This window comes from Portunus trituberculatus, chromosome 16, assembly GCF_017591435.1.
Source record: "Portunus trituberculatus isolate SZX2019 chromosome 16, ASM1759143v1, whole genome shotgun sequence".
NCBI lineage: Eukaryota > Metazoa > Arthropoda > Malacostraca > Decapoda > Portunidae > Portunus > Portunus trituberculatus.
The window spans coordinates 2,339,095-2,360,035 of record NC_059270.1 but is presented as its reverse complement, the minus strand read 5'-3'; the positions used below and the strand labels follow the sequence as shown (position 1 = coordinate 2,360,035).

General features: G+C 43.8%; 1 protein-coding gene across 45 annotated transcripts in view; it reads left to right on the top strand.

The window, feature by feature from the left end:
- LOC123504409 (microtubule-actin cross-linking factor 1-like) overlaps positions 1 to 20,941 on the top strand; it is a 281,273-nt gene that overhangs the window by 142,139 nt on the left and 118,193 nt on the right. For all 45 annotated transcript variants that reach the window (XM_045254883.1, XM_045254879.1, XM_045254914.1 and 42 more), the window contains one exon: positions 19,980 to 20,143. In XM_045254883.1, the coding sequence (XP_045110818.1) occupies positions 19,980 to 20,143 (164 nt within the window). The remainder of the gene's footprint in view (positions 1 to 19,979; positions 20,144 to 20,941) is intronic.

The window sequence follows — 20,941 nt, the reverse complement described above, 5'->3', positions numbered from 1 at the left end:
GTCACTCCCTGCCCTGTAGTAGTCATAGTAGTGGTAGTAGTAGTAGCAGTAGTAGCGTTCCATGCCACCTCCCGCTGAGCATTGCGGGAACTCGTTTTTTGAATGAGCGGGTAGAGGAGCACGGCTTGACGACCTGATTTGTGGGTAATGACGTGCACTGATGAATGGGACGCCAATGGGGGAGCGAAGGTCGTATAATGGAGCGCGCTGATGCAACCCTCTCACCTGGAAAGCGGCGACAGGTGTGTGTGGGGAGAGAGGAGAGATAATGGGAGGAGCTTGTTAAAAATGGGCATGATGCTGCGGATTTGAGGTAGAATGTTGACAAAAAAGCAAGTAATCCACAGAAAAACAGATTAGATGCAAGAGTTGAGAATAAAAAGATATAGGAGGTAGAAGAGTAATTAACTGAGACGCTCCAGGTAGGCAAGATGAATGAGGGTATGAAGAGGCAGAGGAAGGAGTGAAAGAGTCAGGTGTGAGTGAGAGGCATGTGTTGTGTGTAGGGCGGCTCATTGGATTACCTAACCTGACTGAGCCCCAAGCGAAGGCAGGGCGCTTGTTATCACACCAAAGGCCAACCACAAAATATAAACACTCAATTATTCCTTCTTTCCTTCTTTTCCTTCTTTTCTCTCTCGTTTTCTTCTTTTTTATTATTTCTTTTCTTTTTACTTTTTTTCTTTACTTACAAAATATAAACTTTCAATTCTTTCTTCTTTCTTTCCTTCCTTCTTTTCCTTCCTTCCTTCTTTTCCTTTCCTTCATTTATCTTTCTCCTTTTTTTTCTTGTATTTTTTTCATCCTTACAAAATATAAACATTCAATTCTTTCTTCTTTTCCTTCCTTCCTTCTTTTCCTTTCCTTCATTTCTCTCGTTTTTCTCATTTTTAGTATTTTCCTTCCTCTCTCCTTTATTTTACTTTTTTTATTCCGTTTCAGTTATTTTTATTGGTTTTTCCTTATATTCTTCCATTTTCTTATAAGCGAACACTCAATTCTTTCTTCTTTTCTTCCTTCCTTTCTTCACTCTTGTTTTTCTCCTTTTTGGTATATTTCTTCTTTCTCTCCTTTATTTTACTTCCTCTTTCCTTTTTCAGTTATTTTCGTTGTTTTTTCCTTATATTCTTCTTGTTTTTCTCTCATTTTTCTTCCTGTTTCCCTTTTTCCCTTTTTTTCTTTATTTCTTAATCATACATAGTTTTTCTGACATCTGACATCTCCATTATTCTTTTTTTCTTCCTATTTCTCATTTTTTTTTTGTCTCACTTTCTCTGTCATGTCTTCCATTCCACAGTTCCTCCTTTTTTTTTTTTTTTTTTTGTCCAAGAATTCCGTTGGCACATTTTTTTCTGACACCTTCATTCCTCTCCCCTTTCATTCCTCATTCCTTTCTTTTCTTCCCTCGTTCCCTTCCTTTCATTGTCTCAACACCTGCCCTCTCTCAGTTCCTCATTTCTTCACCGTAACTCCATCTGTGCAAGTTTTCTGACAGTTTGCATTACTCTATATCATTTATCTCTTTATTAGACTCATTACTTCCATCCTCCGCTCCTCTCTCGTTAATACAATGGAGAAGTAAAAGAGTGCAGAGTTGTCACACCACGCGAGAGCCACCAGGAGTCATTGGGGTCTTCACTGCGCTGTCCCGCCAAGGTTCTCTTTCCGGAATGCTCCTTGTCGCCTTGCTGTCGAAGAGTTGAGGTCATGCGGTGATTTTTAATGATACAGGGAGATTTTACCGGTGTGTTTTGGTTGGTTGGGTGGGGGGATGAAAAGACTTTGTGATGGGTAGAGTAGAGTACTAGTTTTGTTGCTGATTCTACTGTTTCTAGTGCAGTAACAACAAAACAGTTACTACTACTACTACTATTACCACTACCATTACCACCACCACCACAGCATTGCGCTGCTGAAAGGGAAAGTAACCGATTTCTTAGCATCCACCTGTCGATACCTGTCACTTGCTAATTCCTCATGACTTTCGATACTTAGGGACATCTTGCAGCGGACCGTGACGGAGGCGGTGCGTGTAAGGCTGAGGGCGGCGTTTAAATGCATCCTTTTTTTTTTTTTTTTTTCTCGTCACAATTTTATCGCTACACTTTTGACTAATTCTTTCTAGTGTTTTGGGGAGTGCAGTTCAGTAGGCATTTTTTTTTTTTTTCAATATAGTTTTTTTGGGGCCTTTGTAGTTCTCCCTCTTACATAAAAAAAAGTCTTGTTTTGAGTGTTTTGAGTGCATTTGAGTGTTTTGAGTGTTTGAGTGTGTTTTGAGTATTTTAAGTGTGTTTTTTAGTGTGTTTTGAGTGTTTAGAGTGTGTTCAGCGTACTTTTGAGTGTCTTTTGAGTGTTATGAGTGTGTGTTGTTAAAAGAAGTCTCCCCCCCTCTCTCTCTTTCTAGTCAAGCTAATCTTACACTTGCGCAGTTGGCAGGAAGGAAAGAAGCAGGCCGGGCTGATGCTGTCTGTGGTGAAAGTCTCAGTATAAAGTAATAATAAATGGCGCTGTTGACCCTTCTCGTGTTCTGTCGCCGCGGGAGTGTTTTTGTTGCCTTTTCTACCTTTTTTATATTTATCTTTTTTTTTTTTTTTTTTAGTAAACATTGAAGGATTTTTTAGACAGTTTATTTTTTTTCCTACCTTGGTTCTATTCAGGTTCATTTGCTTATGTGTCTATTAACTCCTTCAGTACTGGGACACATTTTTACCTTTAGATTTGTGTACGATTAGACCATTTTATTGATATTAGGAAGGGTCTATGGAGGTCAGAAGAGTAATGGCCACAGTCTTCACGAAATAGTAAGCAGAATGAATATAGAAACGCATTATGATACTCAAGGGGTTTAAACTTCCCTTTCCTAGTACTTGTTAGACATACGGGATTTTTAAAACAGCAAATTTCTTTCATGAATATATTTTTAACAGTAAACTCTATTCTCATTATTTACTGTCTCTTACATACACTGCTGATTAAATCTTGGGTTACTCTCAATAACATATGGTGGACCTGGAAAACAAATGAGTAAAAAAGCAAGCATGGCGGGTGATGAATGCAGGCGAGCAGGCGGAGATGGCTCAAGTCCACGCTACCTTCACACGTGGAATATTTATTGGGCAACTCCGCCTCGAGGATGAGTCGCTCAATCCCTCAACACTATATATGGGAGCGCGGCTGTGGCCAGAATGTTCTCATTCCTCGAGGCTCAAGGTCGTTGTTGATGCCCTGCGGTGATGCGTATCCATCCGGACGTGACCAATGTTTACAAACCCTCACCAGCGCCTCACTGATCGTGTTTCAATATTCCCTGTATGTGTATTGAGTCCCGAGGGTGAGGCTCGTAATGACCGTGGCGCCGCATCAGCACGCGGGACACACATAGAAGGACTGCTGTTAGACTGTCATCCTCGCCTTTTTCGGGTTTGTGGTGATGCCTGCTTGTATTGCTCCGGTGCAGGCAGCAGGGAGGCAACCGGTGCACCCTGCCCTGCCCTGCCCTACCCTGCCCTTGTCAAGTAATGAGGTTTCGAGGGCAGCCCGCAATGTGTGAAGTGGCTGATTGGCCGGCCACTGCAGCCCCCTGTAGTGAGGGACTGATTGAGGCAAGTTTGGTAAGCTGAGTTAGGGTTAGAAAGGCTTCCCGAGAACCCTGCGTGGCGACCAGCACACCTGACCTTGGCATGACCCACTGAGTGCTTGGTGCCCGTGTTTTTGTACCTTGAGTTAAGGCAATGGTCAGCGGCTTCCAGGACTTGTGTTTTGGGTGGTTTAGCGTGTGTTTCATCACCAAGTGGCGCGACAGGTGAAGGCGTCCAGACCGGCTGGCATCTGTGTGTGTGTGTGTGTGTGTGTGTGTGCGCCTACGTGTGTCACCTGGGGGAGTCGGGCTCTCAATCCTCCCTTTCTTGCTCTCCTCTCAGACCAAGGCTTTTAGAACCTCTTCTTTCACGGCAGGATTATCTCCACCCTGAGCCCACACACGCCCTCCATATTAGGCTCAGTTTGAACAAAAGGAAAGCCACCCACCACGACTTCAAATCAGGAACCATCGTGTAGAAACCCTAAAGAAAACCCTTTTGAATGTAGAAATATAGATGATTCTGAGGTAAGGAGAGAGGGAGAGGCAGGCAGGCAGACAGGGTGGAGGGAAGGGCACAGGGAGAGAGTGTGAGCAGACGTGACCGCCGGGATAGTAATGGTGGATAATGATAGTGTAGAGTCCAGGTGGGGTTGAGGAGAGGCCGCCGCACGTCACTCACGGGAATAAAGAGAACCAGGTGTCATTTACTTGTCAGGGATGCAATGGGAAACAGTAATTTGGCTCCCGTGCGGCGCCTCTCTTCCTTCCTCCTCTTTCTCCTCCTCCTCCTGTGGTCGTAGCTAAGGAAGGATAGATGGCCATTCTCTTCTAAGCCCTCCTCCTTTCCCTTTGACTGATGGAGGGACGGAGTGAAAGTAGGCAGCGGAGACAAGACACAGCCTACGCCTTGGTTACAAAACATTGGGCCTGACAGCTGGTGGAGAGGGGACGCTGAGGTTGTCTTCGCTTTTCTTTAGTGTTTTGCTGCCTCAGAGAAAAAGACCAGTTTTTTTTCATATCTGTATTTTAATTTTGTTGGGCATCTCTTCTCTTTAGTTAACTGTGGTAGTTACTCGAGGTTTTTCAAAGGTGTTATTTTTTTATGAGTGTTGTGGTATTCCAACGAGCATCCTGCATCGCCATTGGGAAGAACATCTGCAATAACACGACTTAGCATCTCTGGCCTTTGAAATTTGTTCGTGGGAGAAAGACGCTTTTTAAGAACTGGAGCCATAACATTGATGCGGTTTCTGCTTCGTTGAATTCTAATTTATTATCAGTAAATTAATGGCAAGAAATTGTTAGGTGGAAGTCAGGATTTCGTGTATTCGTTTATTTTCTCATGAGGGGAAGCCAATTCTCAGGAAAATTTAAACACACGACGTTGAAATTCATATATTCCTGCGGCGCCGTGTTTGTGAGGCTGAACGAGGCAGCCGGTTAGTGAGGGAGCAGGTGGGGAAGAAAACCTCGGCATGCAAGGAGCGGCGGGCAGGTGAAGGTGAGACTGTCCTGTTCTGTCCTGACTGGCTGGGTAGGGTCAGTGTCTTGCTCCTCCCGCCACCCCGGCCAGTTTTTGTGTGGGGTGATGCGGGACGAAGGGAGAACGGGGACAGGGGTAGAGGGAGGGTAATCAAATGGAGGGGATGCTCTTGATCGTGACCCTATTGTTAGGGCGACCTTGATGACGTCAGCTTCGCCCGCCGGTTCGCCGCTATGCAGGACGCGGGGTGAGGCAGAGGTAGCGGTGGCAGGCGGGGGTGGCGGGGCGGCTGATTGGTGTACCTGTCTTGCTGCTTTCTCCGCGCCGCCCGCAGCTCTGCCGGCACTGCTTGGCGGCAAGAAATAGTGCGCTGCGTTTTCTTTTTCTCTCCCCGCTCTGGGTTTACAAGAGTGACTGCCTCGAATTATACACTATTGGCGATAAGGAAGGAATATAATTAGTAATGGCAAGGTTCTTATTACGTGAAGCTGGAGTTTTCTTATTGTGGAAGTATAACCATATAGTAACAGCGGCCGAGTGTTAGTCAGTGCCTGGAACGGAGAGATAGTACATCCTTTATATGGGTATGCTAAGACGCCTGCATTAGTTCCCAGGAGCACCAGAGATCAATGGCCGGACTGGAGTTGATGCTGGTTTTCTCAACACTTAATACATAACACATCCTCCTTCACTTCCTCTCGCATCACGTCACATCACATCATACGTCGTCGCCTCATGAGAGAGAGCTGAAGTGTTTTCCCGGTTCGTTCACTTTTCTCCTCTGTACCGTGAACCTTGACCTCCAGGCCTCCACGTACACACACACACACACACACACACACACACACACACAACCAGCCTATAAGCCACTGTCATCTCCTCGACAGCGCCGCTACTCACTTCATCGTCAAACAGCAGCTAATTGCCTCATTGATATCCACACTCAATGACGGGAGGGCGGTGGGGAGCCTTTCTGTCAATTCTTCGCTGACAGTGTTGTGTAAAGAAAGGCAGAGTGGAGGCAAAACAGTATGCTCCGTGATGACTGTAGCTGGTGTGTGCCGCGGTGCCTTGTTTGGAGAGCAACACAGTGAGGGAGTGAAGTAATAGGTTGAAGAGAAAGAGATGTTTATACCAGCTCATCTTTTGTCCTGAATTGCTGTTTTTTTTTTTTTTTTGCATGTCAAGAAGAAACACTGAGAATTTCTAGAAGTTGATATGTAAATGGCACGTTTTAGAACTATACTTTGAAATGTTTGTCTTTATTTATTCTTGACATTTCATTCAATAGGAGTCATTAAGTCTGATTTACATGTCTATTCTTCTTTAACGTCTGTATTGTAACACGTAGGATTAATTATAACGTGTACGAGAGAACTAAGGGAAAGAAACATTAGTAACACACGAAACGGGAAAAAATGATGAGAAATAGATAACACGAGAGATTAAAACTATAACCGAAATTGAAACTACAAGACATAAGTAATACTCGAAACAGGAGAAATTGATGAGACAAAGATAACACGAAGGATTGAAACTATAACCAGTATGAGAAAATTAGAAATATATTAGTAACACATGAAACAAAAAAAAATGACGAGAAAGGAAATTGAGGTGTGACAGTGACAGTTCAGACAGCCAAAACTGAACGAAGGGACCGCGCACACCCATACTGCAGTCATTTCCCTCGCCTCCCTCCCCAGTGTCTTGGCCGGGCCACAGGAAAGGCACGGGTCACGGCGGGGAGGGGGTGAAGAGTTTGCGGGGCGGCGAGGGTGGAGGGGGAGGCAGCCTGGCTTGTAGTGTGGGGCGGAAGTAACGGAGGCAGGGTCAGCGAACCGTCTCACGCCTCCCTCAATACTCCTCCCTGCTCTACCTTACTGCCCCCACCTCCACCTCCGCCTACACCTCCACCTACACTCCGCATTTCCTCCTGCCCATCTCTCCCTCTTGTTCTTCCCTTCCTGTACGCAGCCTTCCTCTTCCTCCTCCCCCACTCCAATGTCTAGGTCTTCTCCCGCCCGCTCTTCCTCTTTCCCTCCTCCTCCTCCTCTCTGTGGTTCCGCTCCTCCATCCTTTCCTCCACTGATGGGTTCACTCAGGCGGGCTTCCGTGACGAGGGTTCACCTGGACGCTGCTGGTTGACAGGTCCCTCTAAGCCTGAATCCAGTCTGTCTTTGTTATTGCTGAGAATGTCAGGTTTTTGTTAGATCTGTTTAGTTTTTTTCTTCTCTTTTCTCTTTTTTTCATTATTATCACCTGCTTTGTTTCGCTGATAATTCGTGACAGGTCTTTTGTTACTATTTTTTTCCTCGTCATTCGTCAGCAGCGATATGTCTGTGTCGTAATGCTTAAATTGAAAACTTCCCGGGAAATGTTGATGAAAGAAATCAGTCAGTCAAAATACTAGTGCAAAAAAGTGTTACGTGCCGAGACGCTCTGCTTCCTCCCAGCGGCGTGCCAAACATTTGTGTGTGTGTGTGTGTGTGTGTGTGTGTGTGTGTGTGTGTGTGTGTGTGTGTGTGTGTGTGTGTGTTTTGTCGGGTTTTCTCGGCTTTTTTCTTACATTGCCTGCAGATCTCTAGTTTACTCTTACCTTAGAGTTATTTAAGCGGAAATTCGTTAACCTCATTGTTAGTAAGAAAACAAAGCAGATGCAAAGCTAGGTGGAGAGAAAGACAGACTACTTATTATCAAGCAAACCTGTCCTCTTCCAACTCACAGTCTGCAAGCAACAACCTCCCTTATGAATTTCTGACTATGCTACGAATTTTTTTCAAGATTGCTCAAACAGTTTACGAGGAATAGATGAAAGTACAAGCAAATGAGTGTGGGGAAGTCCTTGTCCATAGTGATGTCATAAAGGTTGAATGATCAAAAGCTCTGCTGGAGTGGCCTAGAGTAGATGGATGAATAGAAAGGTAAGGGAAGTTTTTACTCTTATAGCGGATAGAAGCTGGTGGTGCCGCTTGGCTGGGGAAGATGCGTGTTTAAGTGAAGGGAAGAAGGGAGTGTTGGCCGGGCAAGCTAGCGGGAGGGAGGGAGGGAGTGCAGGTGCGGGTGGTGGGAGGAATGCAAGGGGCGTGCTTCTTTATAACGATGACAACACGACTGACTGACACGATGCAACGACCTTCATCTCACTCTCGGGACCACATTCAGAAACCGTTCAGCACCGCACCTTCACTATTTCAAAAGGCTCCTGTTGAAGTGACGCAAGTTTTCAAGTGTGCTTTTATGGTTCTAGTGACAAATGAACAAGGTTACTACACAGTTCACAGGAGAAACACCCTCAGAAACACGGCTTGTCATCTTTGTGTCCTTGGAAAAATACTCGTAGTGAGAGAGCAGAGGTGGATTTTAGAATACTGACCTCAGAATCATGATACTAAACAAAGCGTCTTGTTGTAGTGGAAGACATTGGTGGCCATTGCTGGTTTTTTTATGATTCGAGAGGTAAATACACCAAAAATTACGCATCCAGGTAAAAAAACGCATAAAAATCCAAACTAATCGTCTTTGTGGCCTTTGAAAATAGTCGTGATTAGAGAAGAAAAGGATGATTAAGAATACTGTCCTTTAATCACCCCACGGGGCCTTGGTTTCTTAGTCCTTTAATACTGGGACACGATTAGACCATTTTATTGACATTAGCAAGACTCTATGGAGGTCAGAAGATTGATGGCCACAGTCTTCACTATTCTAATCTCCCCCACATGAGTTTCTGTGTATAAAATCACCAAATAGTAAGCAGAATGAATATGGAAACGCGTCATGGCACTGAAGGTCTTAAGCGTCACTGCTGACCTACCCACTACCTGTCTTTGTGTGTGGAATCCATGCTTTCTTTCTTTCTAGTCACGTATTGGTTCACAGTGGAGACTTAATACGATTCTCTTCATTATGTATCTTGTATATAAGTTATCTTATTTTATTAACTTGTCTGGTTGTAGGAAATGTGTGTGTGTGTGTGTGTGTGTGTGTGTGTGTGTGTGTGTGTGTGTGTGTGTGTGTTTCTCATGGTATTAGCGGTGACGTCATGTAAGCAAAGGTTGAGGAGCGCCGGAGGGAAAGGCCAGGATACCGTCACTTGCATTTCTCCTCCTCCTCCTCCTCCTCCTCCTCCTCCTCCTCCTCTCAAGTACAGTACATAAATAAACACCACAAGTTTTCAGTTTTCTCCTTGGTTTTGTTCATTAAAGTCTTGACCACCTTGAATTCCTTCCTGTTTTACTGCGTGTTTTGTCGTGTCAAGCATATTCTCTCTCTCTCTCTCTCTCTCTCTCTCTCTCTCTCTCTCTCTCTCTCGCTCTCGCTCTCGGGTACTACTAACGGTGTCTCTCAGTCCACGATGAAAATATGAAACGTGACACTCTTAGACATTTGCAGGAAACGTCACACTGGCAAAGAAAACGGGCGTGGGAATGATAGAAAGTAATTGAAGTGATAGAAAGGTAATTGATTGAGAGAAATTAGATAGAGTTAAAGTGGAGGTGGTTTTCAATTACACAACGTTTTCTTTCCCGTTTCTCTCTCATTCTGCGAGGAACAATTACTCTTATGAGAATCTGAGTTAAGTTTGTGCAATTTTCTTTTTTATATCAAGTTTTTTTCTTTTTATTTTACTAATTAGTAGTCGGAATACGTGAAATCTTAACGTGGTAGTTCATTAATATTGTGAACTTAAGTCTTTTCTGCTTGTGATTATGTATTTACGCTCGTATTAAAAAATGCCTTGCTCTCTCACCACAATTTTCCAAGGTCACAGAGACGATTAGCCAGGTTTTAAAGACAGTTTCTCCTTTTCATAAACTAGAAATCTTGCCAATCTGTTACCGGAACCATAAAAATTGCCTTTGAAAACACGAGAACTTCAATCAGAGCCTTTGGAAAGCTGTGAATGTGAGAAAACAAAACGATTCTGAATACGGGACAAATATTATATAATGTTATAGCGTTCGTTCGATGAAAAAGGAGGAAAATTCCGCAAAATGATAAGCTGGAAATTAGTATACAAGCTTAATCTTTTAACTTTTTTGAGAGTGATGGATGGAAAAGAAAAAGAGGGAAAAAGTCCATATTTCTACCAGGGAAAATATTACAAACTGTGATTGTACCATGAAAAGAGAAAAAAGAATATTACTAAAAAAAAAAACACGAACCTGATTCTTTCCCATGTTAAATAATCGATCAGAGATGAAAAAAAAACACAAACCTTCAAAAAAAAACAATGAAAAGCAAGAGAAGCTGGGAGGAAGAGAAAACTACTATGTCTATATTCTGAAACACTTCGCTCTCTCACCACGACTATTTTTCAAGGCTACAGAGATGATTCGTGGGATTTTCAAGAGTGTTTCTCCAGTTAATAAACCTAAATCTTGTCATTCTGCCTCTAGAACCGTAAAACATCTTGAAAACATTTTTTTCTCACTATGATTATTTTCCAATGCCTCAAAAATGTTTATCGCGGTTTTCAAGAGTGTTTCTACAGTTAATAAGTAGGAATGTTGTCAATCTGCCTCTAGAACCGTAAAACATCTTAAAAATATTCATCTTTCACCACTACTATTTTCTAAGGCCACTGGTGATGATTAGCTGAATTTTCAAGAGTATTTCTACAGTTAATAAGTAGAAATCTTGTCAATCTTTCTCTAGAACCATAAAAACACCTTAAAAAACTCGTGTAAATTCAAATAAAGCCTTTTGAAATAGTGGAGGTAAAACGCAGGCATTTTTGTGAATACGAACCTAAGACTTATGATGAAAGCAGCGGTGTTGTAGTCATAATTGCATGTTTCAAGCGTTCCTCTGCTCCCCTGAATGACTGGCCCCCTTGCACGCTGCAGCACGATGGGGTAGAGGTGGCGCCAAGTGTTGCTATAAAGATGCAGTGATATTTCTAGGTGTTTAAAGTGCGTGAAGATACTTGCGTGCTCTTAAACATGAGTAGAGTGCCGAGCGTGTCTTTATTGCAAGCCTTGTTAGTGTGTGTGTGTGTGTGTGTGTGTGTGTGTGTGTGTGTGTGTGTGTGTGTAACTTGTTTGAGATTCTATTCTGGCCGATGATCGCGTATAGGATATTTCCCGTCTGACATTCTCTCTCTCTCTCTCTCTCTCTCTCTCTCTCTCTCTCTCTCTCTCTCTCTCTCTCTCTCTCTCTCTCTCTCTCTCTCTCTCTCTCTCTCTCTCTCTCTCTCTCTCTCTCTCTCTCTCTCTCTCTCTCTCTCTCTCTCTCTCTCTCTCTCTCTCTCTCTCTCTCTCTCTCTCTCTCTCTCTCTCTCTCTCTCTAATCATTCACTTCCTCACTCGTCGTTTCCATTCACCAGCTTTCTTTCCCCTCTGTCCCCACTCTGATCCCTGCATTGTCCTGTTTCCCCGCTAAAACGGTGCACGAGTAGTGAGCGTTGCCACACTATTACGTAACTAGTATACTTATTTTTACTCCCATCCTGCCTAAATGATGTCACACCTTTCTTTCCACCCGACAACCACACGCCACCACAAGCTACCACACGCAACCACCCTCAGCTGTCCCACTCCACTTCACGTCTATCTCTCTGTTTTTTCCACTCTCTCTCCTGCGTTGCGTCATTCAGCCAGCCCGTGCCGCCCTCCAGTAGCATCTCTATGAATGGACACTATCCTCATTTGAAGGTTTTTTGTTATCAAGACTAGTTGTCGGGTGGGTTTGGGGTCCGTTAAAAGGGTAGGGGAGTGAGGCGAAACTCCGTGCAAGGCCACTCCTCCGTCTCTTCCTCCTCCTCCTCCCCTCCTCCTCTCCCAGCCAGGCAGACCGTCCCGCTAGTGTGATAGATCTACATACGTACCCTGTGAGGTAATGTGGCTTTACAAGAGATGCTCAGGTTAATCTGCTTCCGTACTTAATACATAACGATTGGTTCACGTATCTCTCTATTGACGTATATATCAGTGTGGTGATCTGCAGTTTTGTTACATAACATCATGTGCTTGGAGTCAAGTGAGGAGGAAATTAACATACTGTTTTTTTTTTTTTTTTCGTCGTAATTACAATGTCTTCAATGAGCTACAGTCTCCAGGAAAACAATGATAACAGTGCAGTAACCCAAGACGCGCCACCCTTTGGCCTGCTTGAAGGTCCACGCCAAGGCAACACACTCCACTATCATATTCCCCTCCTCAGTTATTGCAAGACACTGAACCGCGCCCGCTGCCCGCCACCCACAAGTCCTCGCCCCGCCCGTCAGGCGTTGCTTGTTCAGTAAACACTCCAGCAACTGTCGTACTGGCAGTATGGCGCATGTCTTGAGGCTTTGTGTCACCAGCCAAGGTGGTAATGCGCCGCGGCAACAGTACACCTTGTTCAGCATTGAAGCGAGAAGTAGGAAAAGCCGTGGATGACGCTGCCATCTGGTGAATAACATGACGTCACCTAGCGATGATGTCATAACCTAGCCCTCGGGCCGGCGTCCCGCTCCCTCCGTCCTCCAGGCAGTCAGATTTGTTTTTATTGAATCTGTAATTGCGCTTCCTGCAGGTGTACTGAATTGGTGTCACCTTAGTGGGTCATCTTGGTGCGTGGCCTGACACACGCTGCTGATGATGAGGCGGCCTTTGTGCGGCTCTAATGAAAAACATGGCTTGTATTTACAACCCCATCACTCGGTAACAACTCCGGCAGGCGGCGCAGGCATAGGCTTAGCTACAATTTATGATCCAGGTTCTCATAAGGGAGCAATGCCCTGCACCTGCCGTGGCTCCGTGGCGGTGTGGGTGGCAAGGTGGTGGCGGTGGCGGAGTAGGGGGAGGTGCGCTGCGCTGCCAGACTCTCCAAGACTAGCACAGACTTCCACAATTATTTAGTTTTACAGTAATTTGTTGTATCTGTCACATCCTTCCGCCACTTAAGTCTTTCTTCCAGTGATCTTCCTCTCGTGTATTTTCTCCTGGGAAAAGAATGAAAGCACTAAAAGACTTGCGTGCCATTAATTCTGGTTTATATTTATGTAATGCTTGTGGCTTGGCTGTGGGATGTTCACCTGGCAAGAAGTGGCATTGTGTGTCTGAGATATGACGGGGATGTGCGGCGCGGGACGGTGCTATTATTGTTGTTGAGGAGGGAAGCTGTTAGGGGAGCAAAACATGACAAGGGTGGTTAGTGAAAGAGAGAGAGAGAGTGTGTGTGTGTGTGTGTGTGTGTGTGTGAGTGTGTATTTAGGTATGCTAGGTGAGGCCAGGTTACTACAAGGTATGCACGCTCACACCCTCTCTCTCCCTCTCTCTCTCCCTCTCCTCTCCCTCTCCCTCTCTCTTCCTCCGCCACCCCGTACACAGCTTTCTATGTCCTTACTCTCACTACCCTTCCCCGCTAACCCTCACCACATGATCACCAGTCTCTCTCTCTCTCTCTCTCTCTCTCTCTCTCTCTCTAAAAACAATATTTACTACTACTACTACCACCATCACCACTACTACCCTGTTCTTGTTACTGTTTTTACGTCACTGTTACAAATGCGATGCTTTCACACACACAGGACAGTCTATCTTAAGTATACAGCTTACAAAAAAAAGGAGCACTCTATTCCCGCTCCTCTAAGCCTTACTTACACACACACAGTAGAGGGACTCGCGCACCCTTGTTTGGCCACCCTTAGTTTACACCGTCATTTTCTTGTCGGTGGGTGTGGAAGTGTATGTTATTTGCCCTGATGAACGAGGAGTGAGCCAGTGGAGCCTTGATGAAGTAATTCTGATTGAAGGAGCGAGAGTGGAGAGGACGAGGAATGGGATGTGAAGAGAGGAAGGTGGAAGGGAGAAAAGTGCATTAGGCAAGGGATAGGAAAGCTGTAGATATGTGAGAGAGAAAAATGATGGTGAGGAAGGAGACTTGTAGAAAGAAAGAGAAAGGGAAGTGGAAAAAGGAGAAAAGTACGTTGGAAAAGAGAAGAAACTAGGAATGTTGGAGGAGAAAGAAAGGAATAAAAAAAGAGAGAAGTGATAACATTATGGTGATCGAAGGAGGAAAACTGGACCGGAAGAGGAAAAATTGGAGAGAAAGAAGGAAATAGAAGTGGACGAGAGAAAGGGGAAAGGAAGTATCGTGTTGAGAAAGAGAAAAAAAGAAACTCGTGGTGATAAAGAGAGAGAGAGAGAGAGAGAGGGGGGGAGGTTAAGCTAAAGTGAGGAACATTATTTGCAGAAAGGTATAGGGTTGCTGTGTAAAGGAGTGAAGAGGAGGAGGAGGAGGAGGAGGAAGGTAAGGAGGAAGAGACTAGTTAGCAGAGGGAAGCAGGTGGGTAAAAGTGGCGAAGCGATGCAAAACGTGATAAAGGAAGAATTACTCTTCCTTGCTTCCTTTCCTCCATTCCTTCACCCCTTCACCTCCCTCTCCTGTCTCTTTTTCCCTCCATCCTTTACCTTTTTTTCTCCTTTCTTCCTCCTTTTGCTGCTTTATCTCACCTTCCTTCTCGTCTCTTCCTGCCTTCCTTCCTTCCTTCCTTCCTTCCTAACCTTAGAGGGAAGCAGGAAGGGCGGGACACAGATAAGAATTTTGTAAGTAGAGAAGGATACGAGAAAGAGAGACAAATGCAAATGTAAGAGGGAGGAGCAGGAAGAGGAATAGGAGGAGTAGGAGTAGAAGGAAGAAGAGGAGGAGGGAAAGGAGGAGGGAGGGAGTATATACAAAAAAAAATAGTAAAAGAGAAAAAATGGAAAGAGGTATGTGTACAATTTCCGTCTCTTTAATACCAGGGAGACAATTGGGCGGCAGGACAAAGAAACACTTTCGCAGTATTTATGCGGTTGCGTGTCCCGCGTTTTGTATGGGGAGAAAGTGGTGGTGGTGGTTGGTTTGTGGCGTGTATAGGTGGATGAAGGGGGAAGGGTTGTGTGTTGGCAGTGGAGAAGTGGATGTGCGTATTGTTGGTGGAATCTATGTGGGTTTTGATGTTTGTATTGCAGTTGTGGTGATGTTTTAGGACAGACTTAGTGGATGCCGTGTTTGAATAATGCGGGTACAAGTTTTAAAGAGTTCATTACTTCACAAAATGTCATTAAAAATATGAAGAATGGTCCTCTATATAGCTCAAATACTTCAGCGTTCATTCTAGTGTAATTTTGTCCTTCATATTCATTTTGGTTAGTATTTGGCGATTTTATAGTTTCAGAAACGTGTGTGGGTGATTGAAATAGTGAAGACTCATGCCATTAATCTTTTGACCTCCATAGACCCTTCATAATGTCAATAAAATGGTCTAATCGTACACAAATCTCAAGGTAAAAATGTGTCACTGTATTGAAGGGGTTAAAAACATGAAGAATAATCCTGTATTTAGTTCAAATATTTCAGCGTTCATGCATACTATTGTCCTTCAGTACCAGACCGCGTTTTCATATTCTCATTCTGGTTAGTATTTGGCCATTTTATACAGCTTTAGAAACGTATGTTGGGGATTAAAATACTAAAGAGTCTTGCCATTAATCTTTTGACTTGCATAAATCCTTTCTAATGCAAGTAAAACCGTCTAATCACACCCAAAAGTCATGGTAAAATTGTGTCTCAGTATTGTGGGTGACTGACTAAACAACAGATATTATGCAGTCATTAGCATTGAAAGGGTTAAAATTTGCCTGCTTATTTTTCCCTGTGTTAAGTTGTATGAGTGTGCGTAACGTGTGTCCATGGTGCATCTGTGAAGTGCTTCGTAATGTCCCCTTATGGCCCGTGTGTGTGTGTGTGTGTGTGTGTGTGTGTGTGTGTGTGTATGCGGGGAGACCAGAGAAGGCTAAAAAGAAAAATAGACAGAAAACTTGCAAGATTGTCACTCATTCCCAGAAACAACGAAAATGAGAGAGAAAAAAAAACAGATTGTAAAAGAAAACTCGCAAAATTGCCACTCATTCCCAAAAAAACAAGGAAAACTGAATTAAAAGACAGTAATTAGTTTTATTGTGTGCGCAGCCCTTACGTATCATCATTTACAGACAAACATGCGCCATAATGGACAATAAAAACTCTGTGAGGGGAGTTATTTTGCTTGTCAATGGAGTTCTATAGTAGGATGTGGACATGAAACACACATTCTTTGCATTAATATCTTCAACTCGTCCTCGTAATGACCGAAGCTAAGTGTGTGTGTGTGTGTGTGTGTGTGTGTGTGTGTGTGTGTGTGTGTGTGTGTGTGTCCATCCATCCGTCCTTTAGCAGACATATAAGGTGCGGGGTACAGTACATCCTGAGGCGAGCACTGAAACTTCTCTGATACACGTGAGAAGCTTCGAAACACCTCAATGAAATCCCATCCAGCGCTACCTACCTTCTCTCCTGGACTGCTTGGCACCAGACCCTACACTCACACAAACTTCACACGCGCTGCACAAACTTCACACACTCGAAGCACAAACCTAACTCTCTCACTATACAAACTTCACTCTCTCTCACTGCACAAACTTCACTCTATAGAAACTTCACACTCTCACTGCAAAAACTTCACTCTACAGAAACATCATACTCTCACTGCACAAACTTCACACTCTACACAAACTTCGCTCTCTCGTACCATTGACGCGCATCTCACAACATCCTGACGTAATGAAATTTAATAAGTTAGAGTCCTTGACATTCCAGAGCATTAGTTAGTCACAGTATCGCCTTTCCCTGAATAGGATTAAGGAAGTGTGTTGAAGCCCATTTAAATTTCCTATGACTAGAAATTCTTAGCTCTGCGTCTTTTGGTGACCTGGCGATAGTGTTCTTTGTAATGTTAACTCCCTTGAGTACCATGACGCGTTTCGATGTTCATTCTGATTACTATTTGGTGATTTTATACAGCGAAACTTGTGTGGGGTGGATTGAAATAGTGAAGACTCTGGCTATTAATCTTCTGACCTCCATAGACCCTTCTTTAGGTCATTAAAATGGGCGAGAGAGAATGAAAAGATAATTGAAAATAGGGAACCTTTTATTCGTACGAAGTTATGATGAAACACGAATATAAAAAGATAAGGAAAGGTCATAGAAAAAATATAGAACTGAAATCAAAGCCAAAACTAAAAATCCTGTCTTGAGGGAGTGACATTGAAAAAAAATAAATAAAACGACAGAAAATCTATTATTGGTAGGAATTTGTGATAAGAACCACGAATAAAAAAAAAACACACAAGCAAAAATCTTAGAAAAAAATGAACTCAAATTAGAACCAAACTAGAAAACTGTCTTATTATTGAACCATACGAGTCTAAAAGGAGGGAAAAAAAAAGGAAGAAGGATGACGGAGAGAGAAGCAGGAGCAGGAGTGTGGGACAAGGGTGTGGTGCATGGGAGTTGATCGACAGCACAAAAACACTCGGCACTTAGCACTTCCTTGTGAAAAAGTCAATTCACGAACAGTGTGTCCTTGTACGAAGCTCTCTGCTGGGGGCGAGGACGGGGGAGGATGGTAGTACAGGGAGGAGGAAAGAGGGTTGTGACGTGTGACCGTGGGAGGAAATAAAAGTAATGGGGAAAAAAGATGGAAGGAAGAGGAGGGAAAACGTACTAATTCAATGGAAGAGGAGGAGGAAGAGGAGGAGTTACGCCACACACACACACACACACACACACACACACACACACACACACACACACACACACACACACACACACACACACGGGGAAGTTCATTGTTTCCTGATAGGACAGTGAGGGAGGTGAAACTTCATGCCTTTAGTGAAGACCAAGATAAAAAAAAACGAAAACTACCAGAGAGAGAGAGAGAGAGAGTAAAATAATAATTGAGTTAGGAAGAAAATGAGACTTTAGCTGTGAGGAAGAGAAATACTAAGAATATTTTGTGAAGGCTGAGAGAAGCGATGTGATATGGTGTGGGAGAGTCAAAGATGAGAACTTGGGTGGAAGAATAGAGCTTTGTTGAGAAGACTAGTGGAAGAAAGATGCTGAAAAGTGGATAACGAGTCGCAGAGATGAGTAGAAGGGGTGATACAACACAATGTGGCGGAGAGTGGATAAAATGCAAGGCTGTGTGGGGTGGTGATGAGAATAGTGGAAGGAGGAGAGATAGAGAGATGAAAAGTCGATGGTGTGGGTCAGAGTTGAGAGTGGAGGAAAGAGGATGCGGTGTGGTGTGGAGGTGAGGAGGACAAGGAGGAAGAGGAGAAGGAGGATGTGAGGACAGGTGAGGGTGAGGAGACACGGTTGGTGGGTGTAAAGTGCACAGCTGAGTGAGGGTCGACTTGCACCTCCTGCCTCGTCTTTCTTTGTTCCTTTCTGTGTTGCGGGATTCTGAAGGCGGTGTGTGGGCGTCTTATCTTCTTCCAGGCTGACGAGCGGCTGGTGGAAAGAAGTTGTTATCTGAAACTTGAAGAAATGGAGTAAGGGTGTGTTGGCTTTGTAAAAAAAATTATCTAAAATATGAGAAAAAAAAACGGAGCTGTTTGAAGGATTTATAAAATGAAAGGGAAGGAAGGGAAACTAAAGAATGTGTAAAAATAGAGGAAATTTTATAGATTAAGGGAGAAAAACTGACCTGAAAATGCAAAGTATAAAATAAAACTAAGGTATTTATTAAGGATTTACAGAGCGAAAGGAAAGGAAAGGGAGGGAAAAAAAAGGATTACAAAATATATGAAAAAAAAATGTCGTTTCATAAAGTAAGGGAGAAAAATAACGACCTGAAAATGCAAAGTATAAGAAAAAAAAAACGGGGTTATTTGTTAAGGATTTATAGAGTAAAAGAAAAAAAGAAAGGAGGGAAAATAAAGATTGTAAAATGTGTAGAATATTGTCAAATTTCATAGAGGGAAGGAAAAAAAATGACCTGAAGATGCAAAGTATAAGAAAAACAGAGCTGTTTGTTAAGGATTTATAGAGGGAAAGGGAAGGGAAGGAAAAACAAAGATTGCAAAATGTATAGAATATAGACGAGTTTCATAGAGTGAGGGGGAATAATTGCGAAGCCTCCCATATAAGTCTGGCAGGAAATGGGAGGCAGCAAGAACATTTTAAGAGGTGGAGTCGCTGGCTGGGATGTAAACCGCGAGAACCACTTTCCCCTCCACCCGTGTTTAGGGGAGAGCCTCAAATGACTGGGGCTGGAACGAGCTGCAGCAGACGACGCCACCTGCACGAGTCACAGCCCAATCCATGACCTCGCCGACCCTGAGCTGGAGGGGTGTGAGTGGCGGGGAGGCACTGGCTGCGTGACAATAAATAGAAGTCACGGTTTCGGAAAAAAAGAATAGAAGCTTTTAAAGTGATGAAGCTTGTCATTCTTGGATCCGAAGTCATATATTGTTTGAGGAGAGTTAGGCCAGTATTCATATACGTTTGCTCTCTCACCACGACTATTTTCCAAGGCCACAGAGACGATTAGCTCGGTTTTCAAGAGAGTTTCTCCAGATAATAATGTAGAAATCTTGTTACACTGCCTCTAGAATCATAAAAATACCTTAAACTCTTGTAAATTTAGATAAAGCCTTTTTGAAATAGTGAATGTAAAGCACAGAAGTGTTTGAGAATACGAGCTTTAGTGGTACATTGCGTAAAAATCTTAAATGCTTTGGGGATGTAGTGTGTGACAGATTATGAGCAGTAACTGAGGTCTGGAGCGGCGTTTAGTGTGCTCTACGTTTTCTCTCCGCGTGTTGGTGTACCAGGCAAGACATATTGACGTGAAAGATTACCTGATGTCAGAGGCGAGGGAAATACTTGGTTGGAAACATGAAAAGGAAAAAATAGGCATGAAACATTAACCTGGGATGTCAGGAACGAGGGAAATACTTGACTGGAAACTTAAAGAAGGAAAGATAGTACCCACCATCACCGGCAGCAATGATATGGTTAAGTCGAGGTCGTGAACACTGCACACTCAAACACTACCCACATTTCAGCATCACCCATTGAATTTGACCCTTGCTGACCTTTGTCCTTTCTTTGTTGCAGATCTCGGACATTATGGCAGGGCAGACCGAGAACCTAACGGCCAAGGAGGCTCTGCTGCGCTGGGCCCGCAAAACCACCTACAAATACCCCGGCGTGGAGGTCAAGAACTTCACTACCTCCTGGCGGGACGGGCTCAGCTTCGTGGCCATCATCCACAGGAACAGGTGAGTCACTCCTGCCGCCACCACTACCAGCACCACCACCACCACCACCACCAAACACTACTACTTGTACTCACCCTGATTTATTTCATGCTTACGGGTTTCTCTCTCTCTCTCTCTCTCTCTCTCTCTCTCTCTCTCTCTCTCTCTCTCTTTTCCTAGCGCGTCATTTCGAGCCTCGCGTCTCCAGGGCGTCCATAGCTTCAGGTTGCATCACACCCGTCATCGAAATCTTGTGGCGCGCTAAGTGTGATGAAGGTTGGCGGGAAATTGCTCATAATGCCAAGTAATTTGATTTGAAAGTTCCGCGGTGTGTTTCGTTGCTAGAGAAGAGGAAGGCGGCAAACAGATAAGAGTTAGTCGTGACGCTGGTGTATGGGGGTTCGTTTGAAGAGGATCGTTAAGCATGGTGGTTTAAAGGCGTTAGTGTTTGTATGAACATGCGCGTGTCATTGAAAGGAGAATATTGCAGTAATTTGTAGTGGTTTGGCGCCAGGGACCACTTTCTTATCATCAACTTTTGCATGCTCTGGTCCACCTTTGTCGAGAGAATACGAGAGAGAGGGAGAGAGAGAGTTATTTTTCTTTGCTCCGGAACTGTTAAAATAAATTACAGTACAAAAATACGTTTCCTAAAAGTCGTGCATGGGAAAAAGTAATATAGCAGTAAAAATGTCAATAATCGCGTCACGGTTCCACGGCCCGTCTTGTTGGCTTGAAGCGGTGTCGGGCCATTACTGAGAATATTAACGACAGGAAAATATATGAAGTGTTTACCGATCACATTGATTTTCACTAAGA